This window comes from Mauremys mutica, chromosome 11 (assembly GCF_020497125.1).
Source record: "Mauremys mutica isolate MM-2020 ecotype Southern chromosome 11, ASM2049712v1, whole genome shotgun sequence".
Taxonomy (NCBI): Eukaryota; Metazoa; Chordata; order Testudines; family Geoemydidae; genus Mauremys; species Mauremys mutica.
The window spans coordinates 28,311,855-28,336,102 of record NC_059082.1 but is presented as its reverse complement, the minus strand read 5'-3'; the positions used below and the strand labels follow the sequence as shown (position 1 = coordinate 28,336,102).

At 39.7% G+C, this 24,248-nt stretch overlaps 1 protein-coding gene across 7 annotated transcripts in view; it reads left to right on the top strand.

Annotated features, from left to right (window-relative positions):
- THSD4 (thrombospondin type 1 domain containing 4) overlaps nt 1-24,248 on the top strand; it is a 645,198-nt gene that overhangs the window by 368,171 nt on the left and 252,779 nt on the right. Inside the window, exon 1 of one of the 7 annotated variants that reach the window (XM_044980129.1) lies at nt 21,936-22,008. The exons of the other annotated variants lie outside the window; for them this stretch is intronic. Within the exon in view, the coding sequence (XP_044836064.1) occupies nt 21,937-22,008 (72 nt within the window). The 5' untranslated portion in view covers nt 21,936. Of the gene's footprint in view, nt 1-21,935; nt 22,009-24,248 lie in introns of those variants that run through there. 7 annotated transcript variants of the gene reach the window in all.

The window sequence follows — 24,248 nt, the reverse complement described above, 5'->3', positions numbered from 1 at the left end:
CTAGAACCAAATAACAAACAATAGCAACAATAACAAAAATAGGAAGTTAAACCTAGGAAGAGGTGAGGAGCCTTGTGGATACTATGTGATACTTGTAACTGTTTTGGGACTCAGAAGTACAGAGATTGGCACACTAGAAATATTCCCAAATAGCCATTTTAAGACAGAGAAAAGCAAGTATTTCCAATATTGGCTATACAACCAGTTGAACAAGGCGCATAATGCAATACAGTACTACAGCTCGTTTCAGTGAGCATAAGTTTACATGTCGAGCTCACTACGTATCAAAATCAGGCTGTTTATTTAATGAGAAATATATTTCCTAGAGTTCACGGCAGGGAAATTTTCCTGAAACATTTGCTGAAAAAGATTTAAGATGTAATCCATACAAATGTCAAGTTATTGTACTGAAAAAATTTGGAACTGGGCAGGAAATCTTTCGAGTGTTCCTGATGCATCAACATTCAAAGAATTTTGTGTGGTTTTGTTCACTTGTTTTTTTTCTGAGAATGCTGATTGTTTTCCAGTCCAATGATGCTGTTAGCTATAAGATGTGCCTTTATGGCCCCATTTCTCTAAACAGTCAAGTTTTACAACTCTCTGGGGGGTCTTTCAGATTAGAACTGGTGTTGCTCCTAGGTTTGACCCATCGAGATCGTATGAGCATGGGGATCAAGTAATCAGCACCACTTGTACCTATCATTGGGGATACAAAATTCATTTCCTCAATTGCTTTGTTCTACATGGACATTTGAGAATTCTTTTTTATTCTTTAGTAGCATCCCTATCATCTCTCATGAAATCCTGTATAATTAGCAGTGTATAATATATAATATAACTGTTTAATTAACATGTAAACATTTCCCAGGTCTGATGATAGACCTTGATACTTCCCAATTCTTTATCATGATGTACTTTTATACTACATGCTAGAGGTTTCATTATTTGACTTATTACTGAGCACACTAGGTTTAAAAAAATGCAAACAACTTGTATACTGTTTCATATTTTCAGCAAGCATCTCTGACTATTTTGCTGCAATCATTTCAGGCTCAATTCTGCTACCCTAACTCTATAAGTAGCCTCTTGAATTCAGTTGAGCTATTCACAGAGTAAGGTACAACTCAACATGAGGCAGTGTGGCAGAATCAGGCACTTTGTGATTATCTCAGTTTCATTTATTACAGACTAAATTGTTTGATTTGCACTGAGTTCACAGTTGAACAGTAGCTGCTGTGAACAAGTGGCCTGAGATTTTAAGGATGTTAGTGTTTTTTGAAGGTTTGTTTTTTTCCCCTAAAATTCCCTATCAGTCTGTTGACCTATTGGTACCTGAAAAAATGAAACATCCATGAGGCACTTGAATGCAGAATTAATGTAGGGACATTTTACTTTTGTTAAGGCTTCATGTTTTCAAAATGCATAAAACATACAAGCTAGATTTAATATAATCAATGGGTTATATGTGTGTAATATATTGCCACCATATACAAAATCTTTGGAGACTATATTGTATTAAGTGTATGAATGATTTATGCATGCCTGCAACTCTGGAGAGGGGTTGCCACAGCTCCACCAGGAACTAAGAACAATGGGGGGTGATTAAGGTGATCAGTTACACGATACACCTAAGCCATTGCTCTGTCTTAATGGAATTTATACCTACAGGCACCTAGAGGAATCAAGTAGTGCCCCAAAATGTTTTCTATGTTTGCCTGCCAACCCTTTCAGCACATGTGACCGCTTTCTACAATCTGGACAGCCGGCACACTACAACATGCTGATACTGCACTCGGTTCTGACGGACAACATGTGTTTAATGTGATTAGTTCAAAACCAGGCAGACTTGTAAGATAAACTGTTCAGAAGTCTGTTCTGTAAACAGGCATATTTTCCACAGATTTTAATTTTCTTCAGTAGGGCTAGACCGTTTCTCTTTAATTAAAGAGGGATCATTGTTGACACTACACTTCTGAGGAAAATTAAAGCCTTGTTCTTGCATCAAACTCATGCTTCTAATTTGCACCAGTGATGTGTAACTGATCTGTTGGTGCGTTGTGTTTCCTTGACCTGGCATGGACCCCAACCAGTGACAAATGAGCCCCCAGCCCACTAACAAAGTAGGGTTGTGACCCAGGCCTGTTAATTCTTTTAATTTGCAGTGTAATTAGAATTGGGAAGTACTCTATAGTATGTTGAGATCAGCCTTTGACAGTTTTGTTGGGAAGATGGAAACGGACAGTATGTGGAGGAGTTTTGACATGTGTAGCTACTTCTGTGACTCTGAGGTCTTGTAAACGGATGGGAAAGGCAACATGTGGTTGCTGCCCAAAGTATCAATAACACCGCTACAGGATTAGTTCTCCCTGACCGCTCATTTCATTTCTCTGCTGTGTGGTGAATGGTGTTGGAATTTTTTGTTCTGCTTTGTTTCAGGATGAAATAATGTGGATTTTCATTTATAACTGCTGAACAAAGTTTCATCCAATGTGTTTTGATCAGTAGTGCAATTAAGTCCCAAGTCTTTGGCCAAATGTATTCATTGCCTTTAGCAACATACCCACAACGCTTATTTCCCTTAGTAGCATTTATATAATAGAATAGAAACCTAGTGTACTGTAAGTGGGATTTGATCATGAACACCAATTCTTTGGGTTATTGTGCTATTGTTTTTATACCTGAAGTCAGCTCTATTTCACTGCCCTGGTGTTATGAGAGAGGTGGTTTATGTGTTCTAGAGAAATAAATCTCTCAGATAGCATCACAACTGTGACATTTACTTGCTGGCTTCTCTTGGGATTCTGGCGAGAGAGACAGAGATCTGTATCTATCTTTCCCCAAGCTCATCTCTTTAGTTTGAACCATTTTCCCACTTTATAATACATCTCTTGATCCTCTTCACTTTGTTCTATAGATCTCTATTGTTGCTATTCCTATATACAGATAGTTATAGATGTGACTTTATGGATACCATTATTGTGTCATATAAATTGTCCTGTAGTGTTTCTGTAGCTAACAACTAAGAATGAAAGTTATAGGTCAGGTTTTTTAAGTGCTCTCTTTTCATCTTTAGTTGTGCAAGAGATTGTGTCCCCCCTCAAATATAGACTTGACCACAATTTTCCACCTATGTGCTGTACATGGTGCTACAGTGATGATCTCTACGAGGCTTCTAGAAGTGCAGGGCACAGCAGCACAGAGAGGGTATGCCAATGAGAACTTATTATGCAAGTGCTTCATACTCTGTGCAAGTGTCCAGGATGTTTCCAAGTGCAGTTATGGATATTAATTAGTTTCTGAAATCTTAAATTATTGGCTCCTTTATGGAGAAAGACTGTCTCTAGTTTTGTCCCTTAACATTGGCAAATATGCCACCAGCTTTCATTCGCCAGGGGGAACTTGTCCGGGAAAGCGGTAGATTGTTGTTGTTTATGTATCTTTGTGTATTCTTGCCACTATATGGGCATGATGAAAGACTCCTCTTTGTTGCAGTTATTATTTTGTACTGCTGTAGTGCCAGAGAGAATCTGATCACGACCAAGGCCCTACTGAATCAATCTGCACAAAAAGGTCCCCACAAAGAGTTTACAATCTAAGAGTTAAAGAACCTTCAGTCAGCTTTTCCTCTGTCTGTGGATGTTGGTGTTCACCCAGTTATTAGTCACTCTAGTTCATTTTCACTGTCCCAAGGGATGACAATATTGTTTTTATACTGCCTAGAGGACAATATGGTTTGTATAGCCCTAGAAATACAAATAAACTTTTGTCATCATCTGCCCCCCAAAATTCACTACATCCCTCCAGTTCCTTTTTCTGACACAACCTGTGGAATGTTCTCTTAATCAAATGCAAATTACTAACTTCTTGTTGTTTGCTGGAGCTCACATTTCTTTGTATTTGATTAAAGAGGGCAGATATTATATAGTAATGTGATCCATTTTCACCATCTGTGTTTAGAGTACTTTTGCTGATACATGGTGTTGGATACATCAGCTTTGATCTATCATGAAGAAGTTGAGTGTATTTTAATTCTTACTATGTAGCCCAGATTTAGCTTAAAATATTTAATTAGTACAAGCCATCATCTGAATAGGAAATAACCCTGCATTCTCTGTACAATGTATATTTCTTTTGTTTTGTTTTGAAGGGAGTTTATTTTTTATATTTGGATTTTGCAAGGTAGGAATAATTGTAGCAGTTTCTTGTATTTGACTACATGTTCCTCACATGCCAGTGCTTTCCAATACTAAATTTAAAACCATTACAACTGGATGGAGATTATTGGGTTTCATTTTATTTAAGGGGCATTGCTTAGCTCAAAAATGTGTCCATGTAAAACATCATGATTTTACTTTCAGTTGATTTTTGTTCTAGACATGTTAAAAAGAGTATGTGTTCATTTGTATGTGGATTTGTGTTTACTACAGATTAAGATGAAACATTGGATAAGTGTTGTGTAAAAGTAACATGATCAGATACTGCCCTTTCCCTTTCTCTCTTGAGGGGTGTGTGTGTGTCGGTGAGAGAGAGTCTGTGGGAAAAAAACTAAATGTGAAGCACCATAGTCTACACAGAGATTTCTCAAAGACATTTACTTTCTGGTGAGCAGAGTCTACCCGGTTGATAGTGTAGTATTGCAAATTTTAAACAAGAAATGTATCAAATGTAAGGCTTTATTACTCCTGAGAGGAGGTGGCAGGGGGCATGAGTACTTTAAGGATTGTGGTGTTATGAAAATAGAAAGGGAACCCTTAGCATAATATTTTAAAGAAGGCCTGGCTATTGTACAAAAGATCTTAATGTTTTATTTCGAGAGCAGAAAAGTTTAACAGATACAGCTAGAAAATGACAACATCTAAGTCTTTGGTCCTATATGATGGGTTTTTAATAACATTCAAAGTTCAAAGCAAGGTTGCCACTTCTTTTTAATCAAAATGTAGTGTTGGGCAGAGGAATGAATGTTTTATAAACATCTTTTTATTCTGCTTGCACCACACTGCTGCTTTCTGGGAAGGTGGAGAGTTGCTGGGAGGACTTGGGATAGAAACCAGGATTCTATCATCAAAATACAGAAGACTGGAGCATAGCCATGAAAAATAAGCACTGTAGTCCAAGACTGGGTAGGTGACAACCAAGGACCTTTTCTCCCTCCCCATGTGCATTGTCATGCCAAAAAGAAGGAAAAGAGAGACATTTTACCACTGTAGAAAAGATTCAAAATGATAAGTCAACACGGTGTTAATAATCAGTCAGCTCCATTAAGATGGACTTTTCAGTCAGGCCTGGCTGCAAGTATCTAGAGTTTGAGGTTATCAGACAATGGGGGCAAAAGTAAAATGAGGTTCCTTTTCAGAATTTCAGTGCAAAATTTAAAAAGTTCAAGTAATTGCATGAACCATGCATAGTGCCAATACAATGGGCAACAGAGGAGATTGGTTAAGCAGAGATGACTACAGGTGAAATTCTGGCCCTATTCAAGTCAATAGCAAATTCCCTTTGACTTTAGCATGGCTAGGATTTCATTCCAGTTGTCTTAATTTTGTAGAGAAGTTTACTTGTAGCCTACCTAGTCTGTAGCTCTGTTTCCATAAAGCATCAGTAATGAATAATTTCAGTGGGATCCTCCCTTGCCATACTGTGTTCACTTTTGATCACCCCATTGTGCAAAAGAGAGAATGAAGAAATTAGAGTCTTGGAATGACTTTCAGGTGAGAAGAGATTGAAAAGATTAAGCCTGTTTAATTTAGAGATGAGACAAATAAGAGGCACATGCTGGGATTATATGATGAGTGAAAGAGAAGGAAAATTGGATACTGCTTTTTATTCTCTCGGAATACAAGACGACGACATTTGGTGAAAGTTGAGGGCAACAATTTAAAAACTGTTAAAAGGTTAATTTTTTCACAGAGCATAATTGTGTAGCTCTGTGTCTTGAGATATTGACTAGAAGAGCTTAGCAGGATTCACATTTGTGTTGACAATAAAAACATCTGTAGTTATATTAGATAATTTAAAAATAGAAGGGTTATAAACCCCCCATGCTTCAAGGTATGCCATGAGGCAACCACTAATTAAGGGGGTTTAGGAAGAAACATCCTCTATGGACAAGTTAATCCACAATTGATTATTTAAGGGATTCTTGTATTGAACAATATAAGGGGATACAAAAATTACTTTAAGCAAACATCATTATCTAAGTACTGTATTTTGCAAGAAATAAAACATGCAGAGGAGCAGAAGGATGTAGATAATTTGTGAATGAGTTAGAAAAATATTAATTTCTGAGATCCTTATATTAATAAGAAAGCTCAACAAGGGTATTGGCATTAGTGAATGCTTTGAAATTCATCTGCAGCTATTGGGCTTGATCCTGTAAGGTGCTGAGCACCCAGGGCCCAATCCAACAAGACACTTAAATTTAAAGCACAGGATGTTTTGCTCCCACTTGGACTTTTCCTTGTGAAGCTCAGTTTGATTGGAACAAGACATGGAAAAGCCCCAGACAAATGCTTGGGCCAAATTGCTGGATGAAGATGCTGATAAAATGAGAGGGTGCAGAATATTTATTCAGATTTTTCACTAGTAGCTTGAGTGATCGCAGAAGCAGGAAGACTTAATCAAGGCAATTTTACCACACAGTTGAACGCTCAACTGGAGAGCACCATAAGATGCTGTGTTTAAAAAAAAAAGGGGGAGGGAGGAAGGAGAGGCGTACCAAAACCATGTGGCTCTGCTTTCCTCCTTTTGTGTCAGCATTAAATTTTAATTTTAGTGCCACAAGGAGCTAGAGGGCAGGCTGAGGGTAAGACAGACAGCAGGGTAGTAATTAAAAAGGGATGAAGCCAATTAACAAGGGCAGTGTGGGAGCACTTTTCCTTTTCCCTCATTGTGGGGAGAGAGGTATGCTTCTCTGTAGTATTTAATATTTCTTCTTGAAGGGAAGGAATATCCCTCAAGAAAGGGAAAAGAAGAATATTCAAATTGCTTTTAAGACGGTCAGTTCTACATGCATGGAAGGGTTTCTAGATTCAGACCACCCTTCAGAAATGTATCTATTTAAATTCTATCACAATGTGGGCAGCCTTTAAAGAGAATGAAATAAATGCTTGTTAATACCTATAATGAGTTCCTTCAAAATGAGTGCAATAGATTATTCTTTTCAATCTGATTTGTTTCAGCCCTGAGTAAAGACTGCATCAGAGGGACAATATATTTTAAAAATACAGTTATATGGTAACTCACTCTGTCATTTGAGAAAACTCTTCTACATGAAAATGATTTTTAAAAACGCATCATGAAGTTCTCTTTACAGAAGCATTTGAGATGAATAATATTTTTAAGTTCTATTGTGAGGATGCATGTACAGTTTTCAGTGGTTCTCATGTTCCTTTTTGGCAGGTTGCAGGTCTTGTGCATCCTAGCCTGTGATATGACATTTTGTAATAGGTTTGCTCAAAACTTGCAAAGGCTTCTTTTGGGTTAACCTGCCTGAGCTGCATCTGTGCTTCTGCAGGTTTGTATTGTTGTATCTGAATTTAGAGCAACCTATATTTAAAGGCGTGAAAGAGGTGAGGTTTTAGGGTAGGCATCATCTTGCAGGTTGTTGACTGTGTTGTACTACATGTGTAATCCAATAGAATGAGGGAGCTAACTGTGATAATTATTAATGCGAGAGCAAATGACTAAAGAAGTTCAATCTATTTAGCTTATCCAAGTGAAAGCTAAGATATGACTTTATCAGTCTGTAAGTATATTCATGGGGAGACGATTTCTGATGGTCGAGGGCTCTTTAATCTAGCAGTCAAAGCTATAACAAGATCCAATGGCTGGAAGTTGAAGCTAGATAAATATACTTGAAATAAATCAAATTGTGGGCAGTAAAAGTAATTAACCATTGGTGCAACTTACCTTGAGATGTGATAGATTCTTTATCACTTGAAGTATTTAAATCAAGATATAGCTCAACCAATGTTACGGGATTGGTGAAGGAACTACTGGGTGAAATTCTGTGTTATTCAGAACTGCGTTATACAGCAGGTTAGACCACGTGACTGTAATGGTCTCTTATGGCCTTAAAATCATAGGCAGAGTTTGGGGAGTTGGGGGGTGTTGCCCCCCCCAAACTGCAAGCCTTAGGCAGGCAGCCTGAGTGTACAGTGTATACTCTTGGGGAGATTCTGCACTACTGCACATGTGCATAATTAATGAGCCAAACATATTTTTAATTTTTTGTGCAAAAAAGCTTCTGCCAAAATGTTGCTGCAGTTCCACTTTTGCCCACCAGAGCACACTGTGTTGACAGAACAGAGCAGCAGCTCTCAGCCAGCAGGGAAAAGAAAAAGCCTGCCTTCTTCACAGCGCCTGTCAGGCCAGGTCAGGAGACAGGCTATGGGGAAAACCGACAGTGTGTGGTGCTGAGGGGTCAGACAGGGGCTTATAAGGGCTAGTGGTGGAGGACACACTGGAGCAGGGGCTGAATGGGAATGGAGGCACAGGGCCATTTGAGATAAATAATATTTTTAAGTTCTATTGTGAGGATGCATGTACAGTTTTCAGTGGTTCTCATGTTCCTTTTTAGCAGGTTGCAGGTCTTGTGCATGCTGGCCTGTGATAAGACATGCACAAGAGGGAGGGAGGTGCAGAGCCACATGGTGATGGAGGAGGAGGAGGTGCAGAGCTACCTAGGGGTAGGGAAGTGGCTGAGTGAGGGTAGAGAGACATGTGGGGACAGGGGGAGGGGGTACAGAGCCACATGTAAGTAACCTAAATGATAAAAAGTAATTGTAGATTTTTCTACAGTTGTTTTGATTGTTGTATTCAAGAGGTGATAACAAAGTTACTAATATCTTTCTTTGAGAAGATAATTGAGTTTTTAGACAAAAGAAATGCAGTAGCTCTAATCTACCTGGATATCAGTAAGACATTTGATACAGTTCCACATGAGAAATTATTAGTTAAATTGGAGAAAGTGGGGATTAATATGAGAACTGAAAGGTGGATAAAGAACTTATTAAATGGGAGACGACAACAGGTGATGATGAAAGGTGAAGTATCAGGCTAGAGGGAGGTTACTAGTGGAGTTCCTCAGGGATCAGTCTTGGGGCCAATCTTCTTTAACATTTTTGTTACTGACTTTGGCACAAAAAGAGTTGTATGTTAATAAAATTTGCAGATGACACAAAGTTGTAAGGTATTGCCAGTACAGATTGCCAGTACAGATTATACAAGAAGATCTGGATGATTTAGTAAACTGGGGTAATAGAAATGGGATGATATTTAATATTGCAAGGTGCAAGTTCATGCATTTAAGGATGAACAATAGAATTTTTGCTATAAGCTGGGGACTTATCAGTTGAACGTGACAGGGGAGGGAAGAGACCTGTGAATATTGGTTGATCACAGGATGACTATGAGCCATCAGTGTGATGCGGCCATGAAAAAGTCTAATGCTATCCTGAGGTGCATCAGGCAAGGTATTTCCAGTAGATACAGGGAAGTGTTTGTACCATTACAGAAGGCACTGGTGTGACCTCATCTGGAGTATTGTGTGCAATTCTGGTCTCCCATGTTTAAGAAAGATGAATTCAAACTGGAACAGGTGCAGAGAAGGGTTACTAGGATGGTCTGAGGAATGGAAAATCTACCTTATTAAAGGAGACTCAAAGACTGGCTTGTTTAACCTAATCAAAAGAAGGCTGAGGGGAAGTATGATTGCTCTCTATAAATACCCCAGAGCGATAAATACCAGGGAGGGAGAGGAGTTATTTAAGTTAAGCACCAGTGTGGACACAAGATGTACAAATGGATGTAAACTGGCCATCAACAAGTTTAGGCTTGAAATTAGGTGAAGGTTTCTAACCATCAGAGGAGCAAAGTTCTGGAGCATCCTCCCAAGGGGAACAGTCAGGGCAAAAAAATAAATAAACTTGCTTCAAGACTGAGCTTGGTAAGTTTATGGAGGGGATGGTATGACAGGACTGCCTAAAATGGTGTGTGGCCTATCAGCAACTGCCTGTAGCAAAAATCCCCAATGGCTGGACCCAGGACACTAGATAGGGAGAGCTCTGATTTACTACAGAGAATTCTGTCCCAGGTATTTGCCTGGTGGGCCTTGCCCACATGCTCAGGGTCTCACTGATCACTATATTTGGCATTAGGAAGGAATTTTCTCTCAGGTCAGATTGGCTGAGACCCTGGGGTTTTTTTGTTTTGTTTTGTTTTTAAACCTTCCTCTGCAGCATTGGGCACAGGTCACTTGCAAGTTTATACTAGTGTAAATGGTGAATTCTCTGTAACTTGAAGTCTTTAAACCATGATTTGAGGACTTCAATAACTCAGCCAGAGATTAGAGATCTATTACAGGAGTGAAAGGGTGAGATTCTGTAGCCTGCAATGTGCAGGAGGTCAGACTAGATGGTCCCTTCTGACTTTAGTAAGAGTATCGGAGTAAAAATATACAGTAACTCCTCACTTAATGGTGCAGTTATGTTCCTGAAAAATGCTACTTTAAGCGAAACAATTTTAAGTGAATCCAATTTCCCCATAAGAATTAATGTAAATGGGGTGGTTAGGTTCCAGGGAAATTTTTGTCACTAGACAAAAGACATTATAGAGTATAAGTTTTAAACAATTTTAAGCAAACAATTTAATAATGTACACAGCAGTGATGACTGTGAAGCTTGGTTGAGGTGGTGGAGTCAGAGGGTGAAAGAGGGTGGGATATTTCCCAGGGAATAATGAGGAGTCTGGTGGCACGTTAAAGACTAAGATTTATTTGGGCATAAGCTTTCATGGGTAAAAACCCCACTTCTTCAGATACATGGAGTGAAAATTACAGATGCAGGCAGGTGAATGAGCCCCTGATGGTGTGGCTCATGTGTTTGGGTCCTCTAATGGTATCGCTAGACTAGATATGGGGACAGAGTGGGCAATGGGGTTTGTTGCAGAGGGCAGGAGCAGCACAGCAATTGATAGCCTGCTGGGTGCCTGCCCAGCCACACGTCTACTTACAGAGAACTTAGGGGAGCTGATAGAGGGCCTGCCAGCCCACCCTGGTTCCAAGCCCCCATGAGGATGGGCTGCTTTTCCAGAGAATCCTGCAAGCAGTGGACAAAGCAGGCGGCCAAACAACTTATAAGGGAGTGTAGTGAGCGCAGACTCACCCGGCAGCACCTCCTGCTGGTCGTCTCCAGGAATTAGCAGGAACAGCATTGAAGCGCCCTCTGCAGGCTGGCGTTCCACTGCTGCTTGGCCCCCGTGTCCCTCCCAGACCTGGTGCCCTGTTATCTGGGGTGCATCCTCCTGGCCGTACACCCCTCAGTCTTAGGGTGTCCCATTTCCAGGGAACCCCCACCCACTAGCCCCACCTTGCCTCAGTCTGGTCTACTGCCAGTCCTCATCTAGCCCCCTCTCCCTGGGGCAGACTGCAGTGTAAAAGCCACTCATCATAGGCAAAGTTTGGTTTGAACCTGCTGCCTTTGCCTACCCCGGGGCTGCCCTCTGCAACCCCCAGTACCTGTTGGCCTTATGCTAGGCCACAGCCTGAGGCTTCCCAGGCTGGAGCCTCCCCAGCTCCTCTGCCTTTCCCCAGCCCTGCTCCACTCAGGTATTCTGTTCGGGTCCCTGCAGCCAGGCCCTTCTCCCTCTCTACAGCTAGAGAGAGCCTCTTGGGCCTCTGGCTCACAGCCTTTTTATACAGGCCAGCTGTGGCCTGATTGGGGAGTGGCCAGGGCCGGCTCTAGACCCCAGCGCGCCAAGCAGGCGCGTGGGGCGGCCCTTTCCCTGGGGGGCGGCATTTGGCTCCGGTGGACCTGCCGCAGGCATGCCTGCGGGAGGTCCACCGGAGCCCGGGACGAGCGGACCTGCCGCAGGCATGACTGCGGCGGGTCCCCTCTTCCCGCGGCTCCAGTTGAGCTCCCGCAGGGACCGGCCGCGGGACCGGGGAAGGGGCGGCGCTGCGCACGGCTGCTTGGGGCAGCCTATTTTCTAGAGCCGCCCCTGGGAGTGGCCCAGCTGTGGCCACTTCCCCAATCAGCCCAGCTTTTCCCCTGCCACAGCCCTCTTCCAGGGCTGTTTTAAGCCCTTCAGAGCAGGAGCAGGATAACTACCCCGCTACAGGGAGCATTGCACAACTTCAAATGAGCATGTTCTCTAATAGATCAGAAGCTGAACAACCTTAACCTGGACAATGTGAAGTGAGGAGCTACTGTACATTACAATTTTAAACCTAACCAGTGTCCCTTAAGTGACTTGCCACAAAATCAGAACATGTTAGTACTAGAGCTGATTGGATCTAATATTTATTTAATTTTCTTTCTTGATATAGGAATTAGATACAGTGCTCCTGTCAGATAATTTCTAAGTTATTATTTGCAAAAAACCTAGAGTTTTCAGTTGCCTATGTAGTCCCTGAAATCACGGTTAAAGTTGCCCATCCTCCCCCTCCCCCACCACGAAAAGTCTGAAATGGCACCACTGTGAGCAGGCACAGAATTTGCCTCCCCACCCCATGCATTGCCCCGTTGGCCTGACTGGAGCCCCTCCCTTCCCCTCCATATAGAAGTCAAACTACGCCTAAGCTTAAAATTTATGAATAATAAAACCCACAATCTAATCATTTCCAGAACAAGTGAAATCAGAATTCTCAAAAATTCACCTCCCAACAAGTGACTGAACACAGCTGTCATCTAGCTACAAAAAACTAACAATGAAACAAGAGAATCTTCATTCTCTGAAACTTTTGTACCTATTGTTGTTACAAGTAACACAAAGAGCCTTGTAAGAGAGATCTATTAGCAACTGAAAATCTTTCGTAATGTTTTCCATTTGTTTATTTTGTACATTCAACAGCATCTTGTCATTTTCACTGCTTCTCTAGTAAGTCTGTAAGTTCCCCCTTTTTTGTTTATTTTACATAGCAACAAGGGAGAGAACCTTATTTTTTAATTTACGTGGTAGGAAAATATGATTGTAATACCCGAAAAAAAAATTGAGGGCGGAGCGGGGGTGGAGGTTCCGGAGTGGGTGTACTGTCTGAAAATACTTTGAACTCAGTTTTTGAGGTCCCCCATCCCAAATAGACTAGACTTCAAATGGACAATGAATCCGTGCATGGTAATGATATGTTAATAAGAGTAATTCTTTTTCCACTCTTGTATGTTTTTTGAATACACTGAAACATTACAGGGATATTCATTGTCCACTTATCAGTCATTCCTTTAAAAACAGAAACTATTATTTGGTTGTCTTGGTTTCTTCTCAACACAAGAGTCAATTTATCCGATACTGAAAAATTAAGATAATAAATTTAAGCTGTAGGAGAGGTGGGAAGTACAAATATATACTTAAAATATGTCAACACCAATAAAATAACTTTCAGTAGCAGAAAAGCTTGTTAGGGTCTTTTTAATGCTAGACTGTCATGGATGGGATTAATTAAGCTTCTGGGATTTACTGCTACTTTCATGTTAGAAAGGTGGCCTTCATTCTAAGCAAATATGCCCCTAATAGAAAGAAGCAATGAAGTATGATTTCACCTGAGCATATTGTTTATGATTTCAGTTGATATTATGGAAAAGCTTAGAGATCTGGAGGGAAACTGTGAGCCTGTAATAAGTTTGGAGAACTTGGCCCTGTGGTTTATTTCTCCCAGGGGGCAGCCAGGAAGTGTACTCCATAAACTAATTGAGATTTAGAAATTCCCTGGGGCTGGCAGTCAATTTGTTCAAAGATGAAGCTTACTATTTTTAAGGGGAAAGTAATTATGCAGATGGATCCTGTGTGATTTGCTTTGTTGTTTGTTAATTTCAGAGAGCAAAAGTTAGAAATTACATTGAAAGGAAATGTAATCTGATGCCTTTCTCATTAATGTGGGAGGAAGGTGTGAGAATCTTACTCTAGATAATATCTCTGAAAAAATAATTAACATAATTGTGGTGCTAAATTTCTGTGGTTCTAAGCAAATTAGAAGAGGAGTTTGTGCTGGTCTGGAGGAACTCTGGGAATGAACTAGACATTTTTTATTTGCCTCCTGCAGCAAAGTACTTTGGATTCTCCATTGACTACTGCAAACCTTGAAATGTGAGGTGGCTTAGTAGTTCTAAACTCCTGGTATATCTTTCTCTACTAGACCAGATTATTTTATGTCGTTTCTGATCCAGTGGTTACTGAGTGTTGTGGACAAATTCTGACCTCAGCTACAGAAGCATAGATTTGGGGTTACTTTGGATTTACACTGGAGTAACTAAGGCCCATATCCCACAAACACTTTATGCATGTGAGTTCTCCTAGTTAAATCAGTAGAACTAGTCACGTATGAAAAGTCAAGTATGTACATACATCTTTGCAAGATGGTGGCCTTCAACATTAATTTGACCTTTAGTGGGTTTTTTTTAATAGTTTTCTCATTATGTTAGTACTGTGCACTAATAAAGTACAGTGATGCCATCTAACAGTAGAGGGTTTGGTCAAATGATAACACCTTTAATATATTAACAGTGTTAAAATAAGCCACAATTTTCTAGAACAACTGTTTGAAATGTTTCAACTTTCAGTATCATTAGTGTAGTTCAGTGCATGTGTGTGGGATCATTATATCACAGGATTCTTTTTGGTAAGGTCAGATACTTAAGGAAAGTTTTCAGTGATCCTGTCTAGTTCTCGGAGGGTGAGACTCTAAAATGCATAGCAGCATAATCAGCTGAGGTGGATAAAATATAAAAAATACGATGAAGTAATATGTTGTTAGGAATGCCCTTAAAAAAGGTAATGGAGGTAAGTGAAAGGGCTCTACAAAGCCTGGCGCTGCAGAATTTGATCTTTTCTACAACAGTCTTTACACTCCATTTCAAAATTACTGATTTTTAAAAAGTATTTTACTCTAATAAGATTGAGCTTCCTAAAATGGAATGTAAAAGCAAAACTAACCTTGAAAAAATAGTGAATACTCAGGGCCACAAAGCAAAGAAGATGCCCTAGCATAATGGCATCTCTACTGATTTTTATCAAGAATTTAAGGACTTGTCTTCCTCTTCTTTAGCAGACACTCTTAATGAAGTCTGTTTCTTGAGTTTTCTCCCAGTCACCATGTTATCTGTGTCTATCTCAATCATTTAAAAAAAAAAGTGGGGTGGGAGGAGAGAAATGTACGGGAGTTTCTGTAGGTGAATATCCTTGCTTAAATCGATACTAAAATTATGCACAAAATGTCAGCATCTGGATTGGAAGAAATTCTGCCTACCAACTTCACTTTAGATAAGATGGCTTTACTAAAAATGTAATTAGATGGATATGGAATACAATTCACTCTGCCCATTCATAAAAAACTCCATCCCTGATAAGTATATTGTTAGACACTGAAAAATAAAAAGTGACTGGGTTAAGTGGCTGTATCACTTTGTGGTGACAACAGCAAACAACTGTTATTAATTTTTGTGGTCATCACCATTTTACCCACCGCACATCTAGAAAAGGAAATATGCTTCTGTGCAGACAGTATTAATTTACCATAATAATGAAAGTTGTTCTGTGCAGACACTCTCTGACCACCCAGAATCATGGATCCAGTGGGATCCATGCAGGAACAAAGGTAAATCTGCATACAACAGCTTGCAGAATTGAGGCCTCAGTTTGTAACCTATGGACCAACTGGCACATTATAACATTTAAACACCAATATTTGTTCCAATATTTGTGAAGTTTTTATTTTGAGTAACCAGTCCCCTGCAGTTGTAAGGCTCAGAAGAAGAGCTCTCTTGTGTAAAAATCCTATTAGAAATAATTGTGTGAACATTTGCTCAGTAGCATTTCCTCCTGTGGTATTTTTAGGTCTTTATGAAAACAGTGAAGGACAAGTTGGCTCTCTGACAGCATTTTGGTGGAAACGTATTCTAAGTCTCATTTGACATGACATTTGTAGTTCAGACACATTGCCATGGGCAATTAACACACACACAAGTACTTGTAAGGACAGATCTTTACTGAGATGTCAGTTTGGTGGTGTATTTTGTAAGTCTGTGATTATTTAGCTTAGAGATCGTAAAATGGTGACTTAAACCATCCCTTCCCCCATGTAGGTTCTGATTAAATGTTCTGTGTTCATGAGATTAAGAGATTTAGACAGTGCTGAAATGATTTTTACCATAAGCATCATTATTCCTCCCAAAGAATTACATGGTCCAGTTTTCAGAAGTGATGGGCTAGGCTGCTACCTCTTGCTGCAGCAACTCTGCTATTGTCTGGTACCCCTTTTTCAGCTCACTTCCAGCTATGGAGAGGACCCGGAGGGAGGTAATAGAAGGCCAAACTGTATTACCTCCAACCTATATTTCCAGGGACTTGTAAAGTATAGTTCTGCAGAGAGCTGCACCCACCTCTGACCTCGCATCCAGAATTTGCAGAGACTTGTGCCCAGAATACTCATGGAGGGGCATTTCTGCAGGGTCATCATCTTCTCCTCTCCTCAATTGCTAGAGAGGTAACTCTGTGCATGAATTTCCAGGGGATGATCTGGACCAACATATTTGAACTGCTGAAGAATTTCATTTCCACTTGATGTGAGTAGACAGATTTTTTTCTTCTATACTCTACAGTAGAGGCTTTTAGCTGAGGATTAATGTTCTTTATTGTAGGAATCCTCTAGGCTCCCTAGATGTTCTCTGAGACTCTAACAGGTCTGCTTCCAGCTGAAGAGGTTGGATGCAGATATCTCCGAAATTGGTTAATGCTACTTTCTGGAAGGGAATCATATGAGAGACTCAAGTAAATCCTTCATCCGCTGGAGCTGAGTATGTTGCTTCCCTGTTATTCCCAGCTCTGCTTGGCCTAGATGATTAGGTACCCAAACCCAGATCCCCTGCTTGGCAGTCCATTTGGATACCATTTACACTACTAGTTGGTTTGTGGAGGAACAATGTTTAATAATCTGACCCTGATTTATTTGAGAAAAGCATTTGCAACTTATCCAAGCCCCACAAAAATCAGTAGACTCTCCTGTTGACTGTAAGGGGCTAAGTATTTTTTAAACCCTACAAATACTATTAAATAAAATAACAAATGTGTTTTTAAATACAGGGTTTTAAAAAAATATTTTTGCATTTATCTGTGGGTTAGGATAGAATTACCTAGTACTCCAGGCTGCCTACAGATGCTGCCCAAATACCTGATTTACCCACAGATAGGGCTGTGTGAAATTGTGGACATTTTCACTATTTCCTTTGTATTTCTTTAAATGGGATATTTGTAAAAGATGCATGAAAATGGGAATTTGTAACATTTTTTACTGCAAAATCACTTAAGCTTGAAAATGTGCTCATTTTCAAGTGAACTTCCACCACTGTTGAGTGGATAATTAGCAAATTTTTCACAAAAATTAGGCAATTTTAGATTTTTCTTACCAAAATGAGAACTTACACTTTGAGTATTTTCAATTTCATCATTAAAATTTTGTTACAGCTGTTAAAATCATCTGCTGGGCTACATTCTCTGCAACAGAGGAAATGAAAGTTCTATTAATAGGAAGACAGGATATGCTGGGAGTTGCTCCACGCAAGAACGTTGGGTTTTAGAACTGGTTGTAGCATTTTTGATCAAATATATTTTTGTTGAGATATGCTGCTTCATCAAAGCTGAAATGTTTTACAGCTGGGAAGATTTCTGAGGTCCAAGAGAATCCCAAATTGAAAAACTGACCTTTTAGATCTGAAAATCGACATTTCAACACATTTCTCAAGATCATTTGAAAAGTTTTATATCCATTCTATATTGGAATGAAAAAAAAAGTCAAAACCTCAAAAGTTGTCCCAAAACAAAATTGTCATTCTCTGGCTAGTTCTACTCATAGTACTTGCCTTACACTGCACAGAAACCCTTCTACTCACAGAGCATGGCATCCTCTCAAGGCCTTAGATTCAGATTCTGTCATCAGTTGCACATGTGAGAGCTGATCTGACCATTAGAAATTAGCCAATTAATTCCCTGTTGTTAATAATGGTTTGGGAACTAGGTCAGTGAACTGACTATATGTAAATAACTTTTGGCTAAGTATGAAATTACACAACTACTAACTGTGGTATGTAACCTATCATTTAAATCACTTTCTGTACCAGATGACTGGAGGATAGCTAATGTGATGCCAATTTTTAAAAAAGGCTCCAGAAGAGATCCCGGCAATTAAAGACCGGTAAGCCTAACTTCAGTACCAGGCAAATTGGTTGAAACGGTAGAAAAGAACAGAATTATCAGACACATAGATGCATGTGATTTGTTGTGGCAGAGTCAACATAGCTTTTGTAAAGGGAAATCATGCCTCACCAATCTATTAGATTTCTTTGAGTGGGTCCACAAATGTGGACAAGGGTGATCCAGTGGATATAGTGTACTTAGATTTTCAGAAAGCCTTTGACACCAAAGGCTGTTAAGGAAAGTATGAGTCATGGGATAAGAGGGGAAGGTCCTTTCATGGATAAATAACTGGTTAAAAGATAGGAAACAAAGGATAGGAACAAATGGTCAGTTTTCAGAATGGAGCAAGGTAAATAGAGGTGTCCCCCCAGGGATCTGTATTAGGACCAGTGCTATTCAACATATTCATAAATGATCTGGTAAAAAGGGGGCAGGGGCGGCTCTAGACATTTTGCCGCCCCAAGCACGGCGGCATGCCACGGGGGGCGCTCTGCCGGTCGCCGGTCCCGCGGCTCTGGTGGATCTCCCACAGGCATGCCTGCGGAGGGTCTGCTGGGTCCGCTGGTCCCGCAACTCCACCGAAGCCGTGGGACCAGCGGACCCTCCGCAGGCACGCCTGCGGGAGATCCACTGGAGCCCTGCTTGCCGCCCTCCAGGCGACCGGCAGAGCGCCCCCCGTGGCATGCCGCCCCAAGCACGCGCTTGGCATGCTGGGGCCTGGAGCCGCCCCTGAAAGGGGGTAAACAGTGAGGTGGCAAAATTTGCAGAATTACTAAAGATAGTTAAGTTCAAAGCAGACTGCACGGAGTTACAAAGAGATCTAACAAAACTGGGTGATGGGACAACAAAATGGCAGATTAAATTCAATATTGATGAAAGCAAAATAATGCACATGAGAAAACATAATCACAACTATACATACAAAATGATGGGGTCTAAATTAGCTGTTATCACTCAAGAAAGAGATCTTGGAGTCACCGTGGATAGTTCTCTGAAAATATCTGCTCAATGTGCAAAAGCCGTCAAAAAGCCTATCAGAATGTTCAGAACCATTAGGAAAGGGATAGATAATAAGACAGAAAATATCATAATGCCTCTATACAAATCCTTGGTATGCCCGCATCTTAAATATTGTGTGCAGATCTGGTCACCCCATCTCAAAAAAGATATATTAGATTTGGAAAAGTTACAGAGAAGGGCAACATAAAATGACTGAGGGGTATGGAACAGCTTCCATATGAGGAGAGATTAAATAGACTGAGACTTTTCAGCTTGGAAAAATGTTGCCTAAGAGGGGACATGGTAGAGGTCTATAAAATCTTGACTGGTTTGGAGAAAGTGAATAAGGAAATGTTATTTACTCCTTCACATAGCATAATAACTAGAGGTCACTCAATGAAATAAATAGGCAGCAGGTTTGAAACAAACCAAAGGAAGTACTTTTTCACAGAACACACAGTCAACCTGTGGAACACTTTGCCAGGGGATGTTGTGAAGGCCAAAACTATAAGTGGGTTAAAAAAAAAACTAGATAAGCTCACAGATAGGTCCATCCATGGCTATTAGCCAGGATGATCGGGGATGCAACCCCATGCTCTGAGTGTTCTTAGCCTCTGATTGCCAGAAGCTGAGAGTGGATGACAGGTGATGGATCACTAGATGATTGCCTGTTCTATTCATTCCCTCTGAAGCACCTGGCATTGGCCACTGTCAGAAGACTGGATAGTGGGGTAGATGGACCATTGATATGACGCAGTATGGCTGTTAGGTTCTTACGAAAATTCTGCTGCCTTTATTTGATAAAAATTCCCATTGAGTTCAGTGGCAGTTTTGCTCAGTAGAGTTAAGCACAATCTGGCCCTTTACCAGTAAGAAGAATACCAGTATTCTGTTATCTTTTAGCAGTCTGACTGTATTTATTTATTTACAATTCTTCAAGCTTCATTTTTCATAAATATACTTGGCTGTTACTTGGGCACCAGTCTGAAAACTAAAGCAAGGACCTTTCCTTTTTAGGGTAGAGAGAGGAAAGGATTGTTGTGGAGTTAAATGTCAAGCAAAATATTGTAAATATATTAATTAAAAAAAAGAGACTGAGAGACTGGATGAAGCAAACCAAGGTACATAATAGATACAGGATCAAATGCAAAGTTACAGTATTTAAACCCCAAGAATTCTAAAATCATGAGTCAAGCCCCCATAAATCATAAAATCCGCATAAAAATCATGAGATTTTTAAAAAGAGTAAATTTGGGGTTGTTTTTCTTTGCCTTCTGGATTTTGATACCTTAGGTTACACTCAGGACATGTTTTTGAACTTTTATCTGCTACCATGAGAGGTAGAAACACATTTTGAAATTAAAGCTCAAATTCTCATGTAAACACTTGACTTCAGGAGTTGGGGCTTTAAGGAAAACACCAAATCTGACATGACTTGTGTTGCCAGGTCTCAAGATTTTATCACTAATTAGAAGAAAGTAAAATGAGAAAGGGAAGAAGAAGAATTTTAGGGCTGATGTAGAGGTCCCATAAAGTCTTAAATGTTACAAAATTGTTCTGTTTTGTTAAGTGTGATGCATTTAGTTAATATGACTTCAGAACACTATTTTCATGTTTAATAAATATTTTGTATTAGTTTCTTGACGACAGCAGAAAAGATCATCCTACAGAGAACTGCAGGAATGTTAAACAAAAGGAACCACTTCATCCTTTATGGCTCGTATTGTGCATCTTTGCTAGTTTCTGAGACATATAGCAGTCTATTTGGCAGATTGAGTACTAAAGCTATGTTCCATATTTCTGTATTGTTTTACTATTTGCTTGAAAATATGTCATGATCACGAAACAAAGCAAACAAAAAGCTTCTCCATGTTTCCCTTAGTTTTGAAACTGTAATTCGGGTCAAAGCAGTTTATCATTGTTGGGGTTTGTATCACTTTAAATCAAAATTTCTTTGGTCTGCTGTCTACATGAAAACGAGATAGAGATTGCATATTGGTGGTGGTGCTCAAGATTTACCATTAAGGATCCCAGTTAATCTTTCTATAGAGTCCATTCCTGCAAGCAAGGAAGCACCTTCTGAGAGGTAATGAGCACCCTCAACTCCTAGAAACTAGGCATGAGAGTTGAGGGTGCTGACTGCATCCCCCTGCAGGACTGGACCATTTGTGCTCTAATGCTGTGCTGATGTAAGGCTCCTTGTAAACTGAGAGGTTATATGTAGTTTTCTGAATCGTGTTTTAGTTGATTTTTTGCTAGAAACTTCTTTAATAAAGGGACATGCTGCGGCTTTAAAGCAGCCCTTGCTGTCTAAGCATCAACAGGCATCTTTGCACTGCTTTAGCCTCTGTTCTCCAATCATGCCTACCTAAGTCAATAAGGCATTGACATGCTTCCTTGTGTATTAAAGGTTACCTTTTAGCTTGTTTTATGAATCAGAGCAGATGCATAACTTGGCATTGACCATTTCTGTCCCTCCCCTTCTTTGCTTTATACAAACTGCAGCCCCCAGCTCATTGCTGTCTTGAGCCCCCTCCCCCAGCAGGGAGAAGTCATTACATGAAGAGATCAGCTTACCAGTTGTCTTCAGTGCAGTGGCTGAGAGCAAAGCTCCTGGTAGTACAGTGAGTCAGAAGGGGAGAGAGTGGTGCCCAGCAGAACTACAGGGCTGTGATACTGAGACACAAGTGCATCTGCTAGCTGTTAGTACTTGGCAGAGGGATTTCTCCTTTAGGGTAGTTCTAACTTTGGGTAATAATGTTTGTCAGCTACCTGATATTAACATTGCTCTACTTTCAAACAGCAGTATTAGCAAGACCTGAGGGAGAGGTAAGCCTAGTATAAAGTCTTGTCAAAAATTATCGTCTTGTCAGAATTTAATTTCCTCTTCTATCTATCAACAGAGATCGTGAATGATTTTATGTTGTGTAAGACTAATGTGCCGTGTTACATTTTAGAATTGCATTGTCTGCTACTGTCTGAAAATAGCTGTTTGCAGAATTCTGTAGTTGCTAAAATGAAACTACCTATTGAAAACCAGCTTGTTTTTAGTTGTCGCACAGAGGACACATCATGTTTTGTGGATTTTTCTCTGCTAATATGTAGAAAAATATAATTCTGTTTACAACAATCTGTAGTGTTGATGATATACAATGTTAAGTTCAAGTTTTCTGCAGGAAAGATGTATAATTGAAAAAAGTTTTTTCTTGGTGTTTTCCTTATGTAAAACACTGCAAGTCTTGTATGGAGTATATATATAACTAGCCTCTGCATTCAGTGTGTGTGAATTATTAGAATAATACATTAGAGATAGAAAACCTATCCCTATTTTAGAATATATGTGGTATCCCTAAAGAGGGATTTTGTAATATTCCTATTAATATGAGAATTCTAAGTGATGGAATGGAACAGTCATTCCTATGCATTTGAAATTGCTGCTTCATTTGCTAAATGCACTTTTTTAGGTTTTTGCTCAGATCAGCCTAGTTCTACATCAAGCCCTTATTGCATATTGAAGCAGAAAATTTAAAATAGTCATTTTCCATTTAGGAAAGAATTCAGCAAACATAATTATATAGATATGAAATATCCTTATTAATGAAGTCACTGGCAAAAACATACCCACTCCTTGATACATTTGATACTGTTCTCTCCCCACTCCCTAACTAAAATATGATGCATATTTATACATTTTAAAAGAACAAATGGGTATGCTATTCTTTAATAAGCTTTTTTTCTTTACGTATGTCAACAGTATGCATAAGAGCTAAGTGAAAACTAAATCTTCTGAAGGATGGTGATTCTGCTTTAAAGCTCTGACTTTTGTTATTCTTGTCAGAAGATTCTAATAGCCTTATAAAGCCCAGACCAATTACTTCCCTGGTAAAAGAAAGTGGAGGTGAACTGAAAACACATCTAAGCCAAAAGCTGCTGGGTTGGCACTGATTATTAGCTCATAGTTCTAAACAGAGAGTGCATTTTGCTTTCAGAGTGGTTTAAAAAAGGAATGGTAATATTTGTGATTCCAGAAACAAGGTCTATTTTAATGAAATCGTGTGTTGGGAAATGCAGTCTTTGATCTAATTAAAAAAGTGGGGAAAAGTTTTCATCAGAGGCTCAGGGAATTTAAAAGGGTGGACGTTCAGAGCGACTAGAAGCTAATCATTGCCCTCTAGTTGTCACTGAGGTTTTAACTTTCCTGTTGATTGTTACTGAGTAAAGAAAATGATAGATGGACTCACCTTACCCAGGCGTAGGGACTTTGAAATGTGTGGTGGCTCATATGGAAAATATTTCTGTTACACTGCAGGCACATGTGGTCTTCAGAGATCCATATAAACAGTAAATCTACTGCAGCAGCAGTGTTGCCTGCCAATTATCCTTGTTAGTGAATAAAATAAAAGCAATGCTGTGTTCTTACCTGGAAATGAATTGCGGCAGTAGCAGTGCAATGTGGAATGTTTTAGAACTGTAATCCTTATGCCGTATACTTAACACTGCTGTACTGTTAACTTGAGTTTTTCAGCTAATACTGCAGACTAAATATGAAAAGGGGATTGGAGCTGTACCATTGATCATATGCTTTACTACAATAATGAGAAGTCTGCTTTTTTAATCTAATTATATGTCTAATTATGAAAGCCATATAATAACTAAAATACACAATGTCTGATAGACAAAGGAACTACTCCATTGCTGTGAGTCGCCGGAGACCAATGGATAATCATGTGCATTTTTCTGCTGCAGCTGCAGAATCTTGGCTACATAAATATTCTCTCTCTAGGAAATTTATTCAATTAGGATTTTTCCCTTACTGGATAGACAAGGAAATAAAAAGAGGGAAAACAAGTGAGCAGCCATTTTAAAAAGTAACCTGTAATATAGTGTGCAGATTTAAAGTGTTGCATTTACTTCTATGAATGTTTGTATTGCTTTATAGTTAGGGCCCTACCAAATTCAAGGTCCATTTTGGTCAATTTCACAGCCATAGGATTTTAAAAATCTGAAATGTCATGATTTCAGCCATTTACACCTGACATTTCTCTGTGTTGTAATTGTAGGGGTCCTGA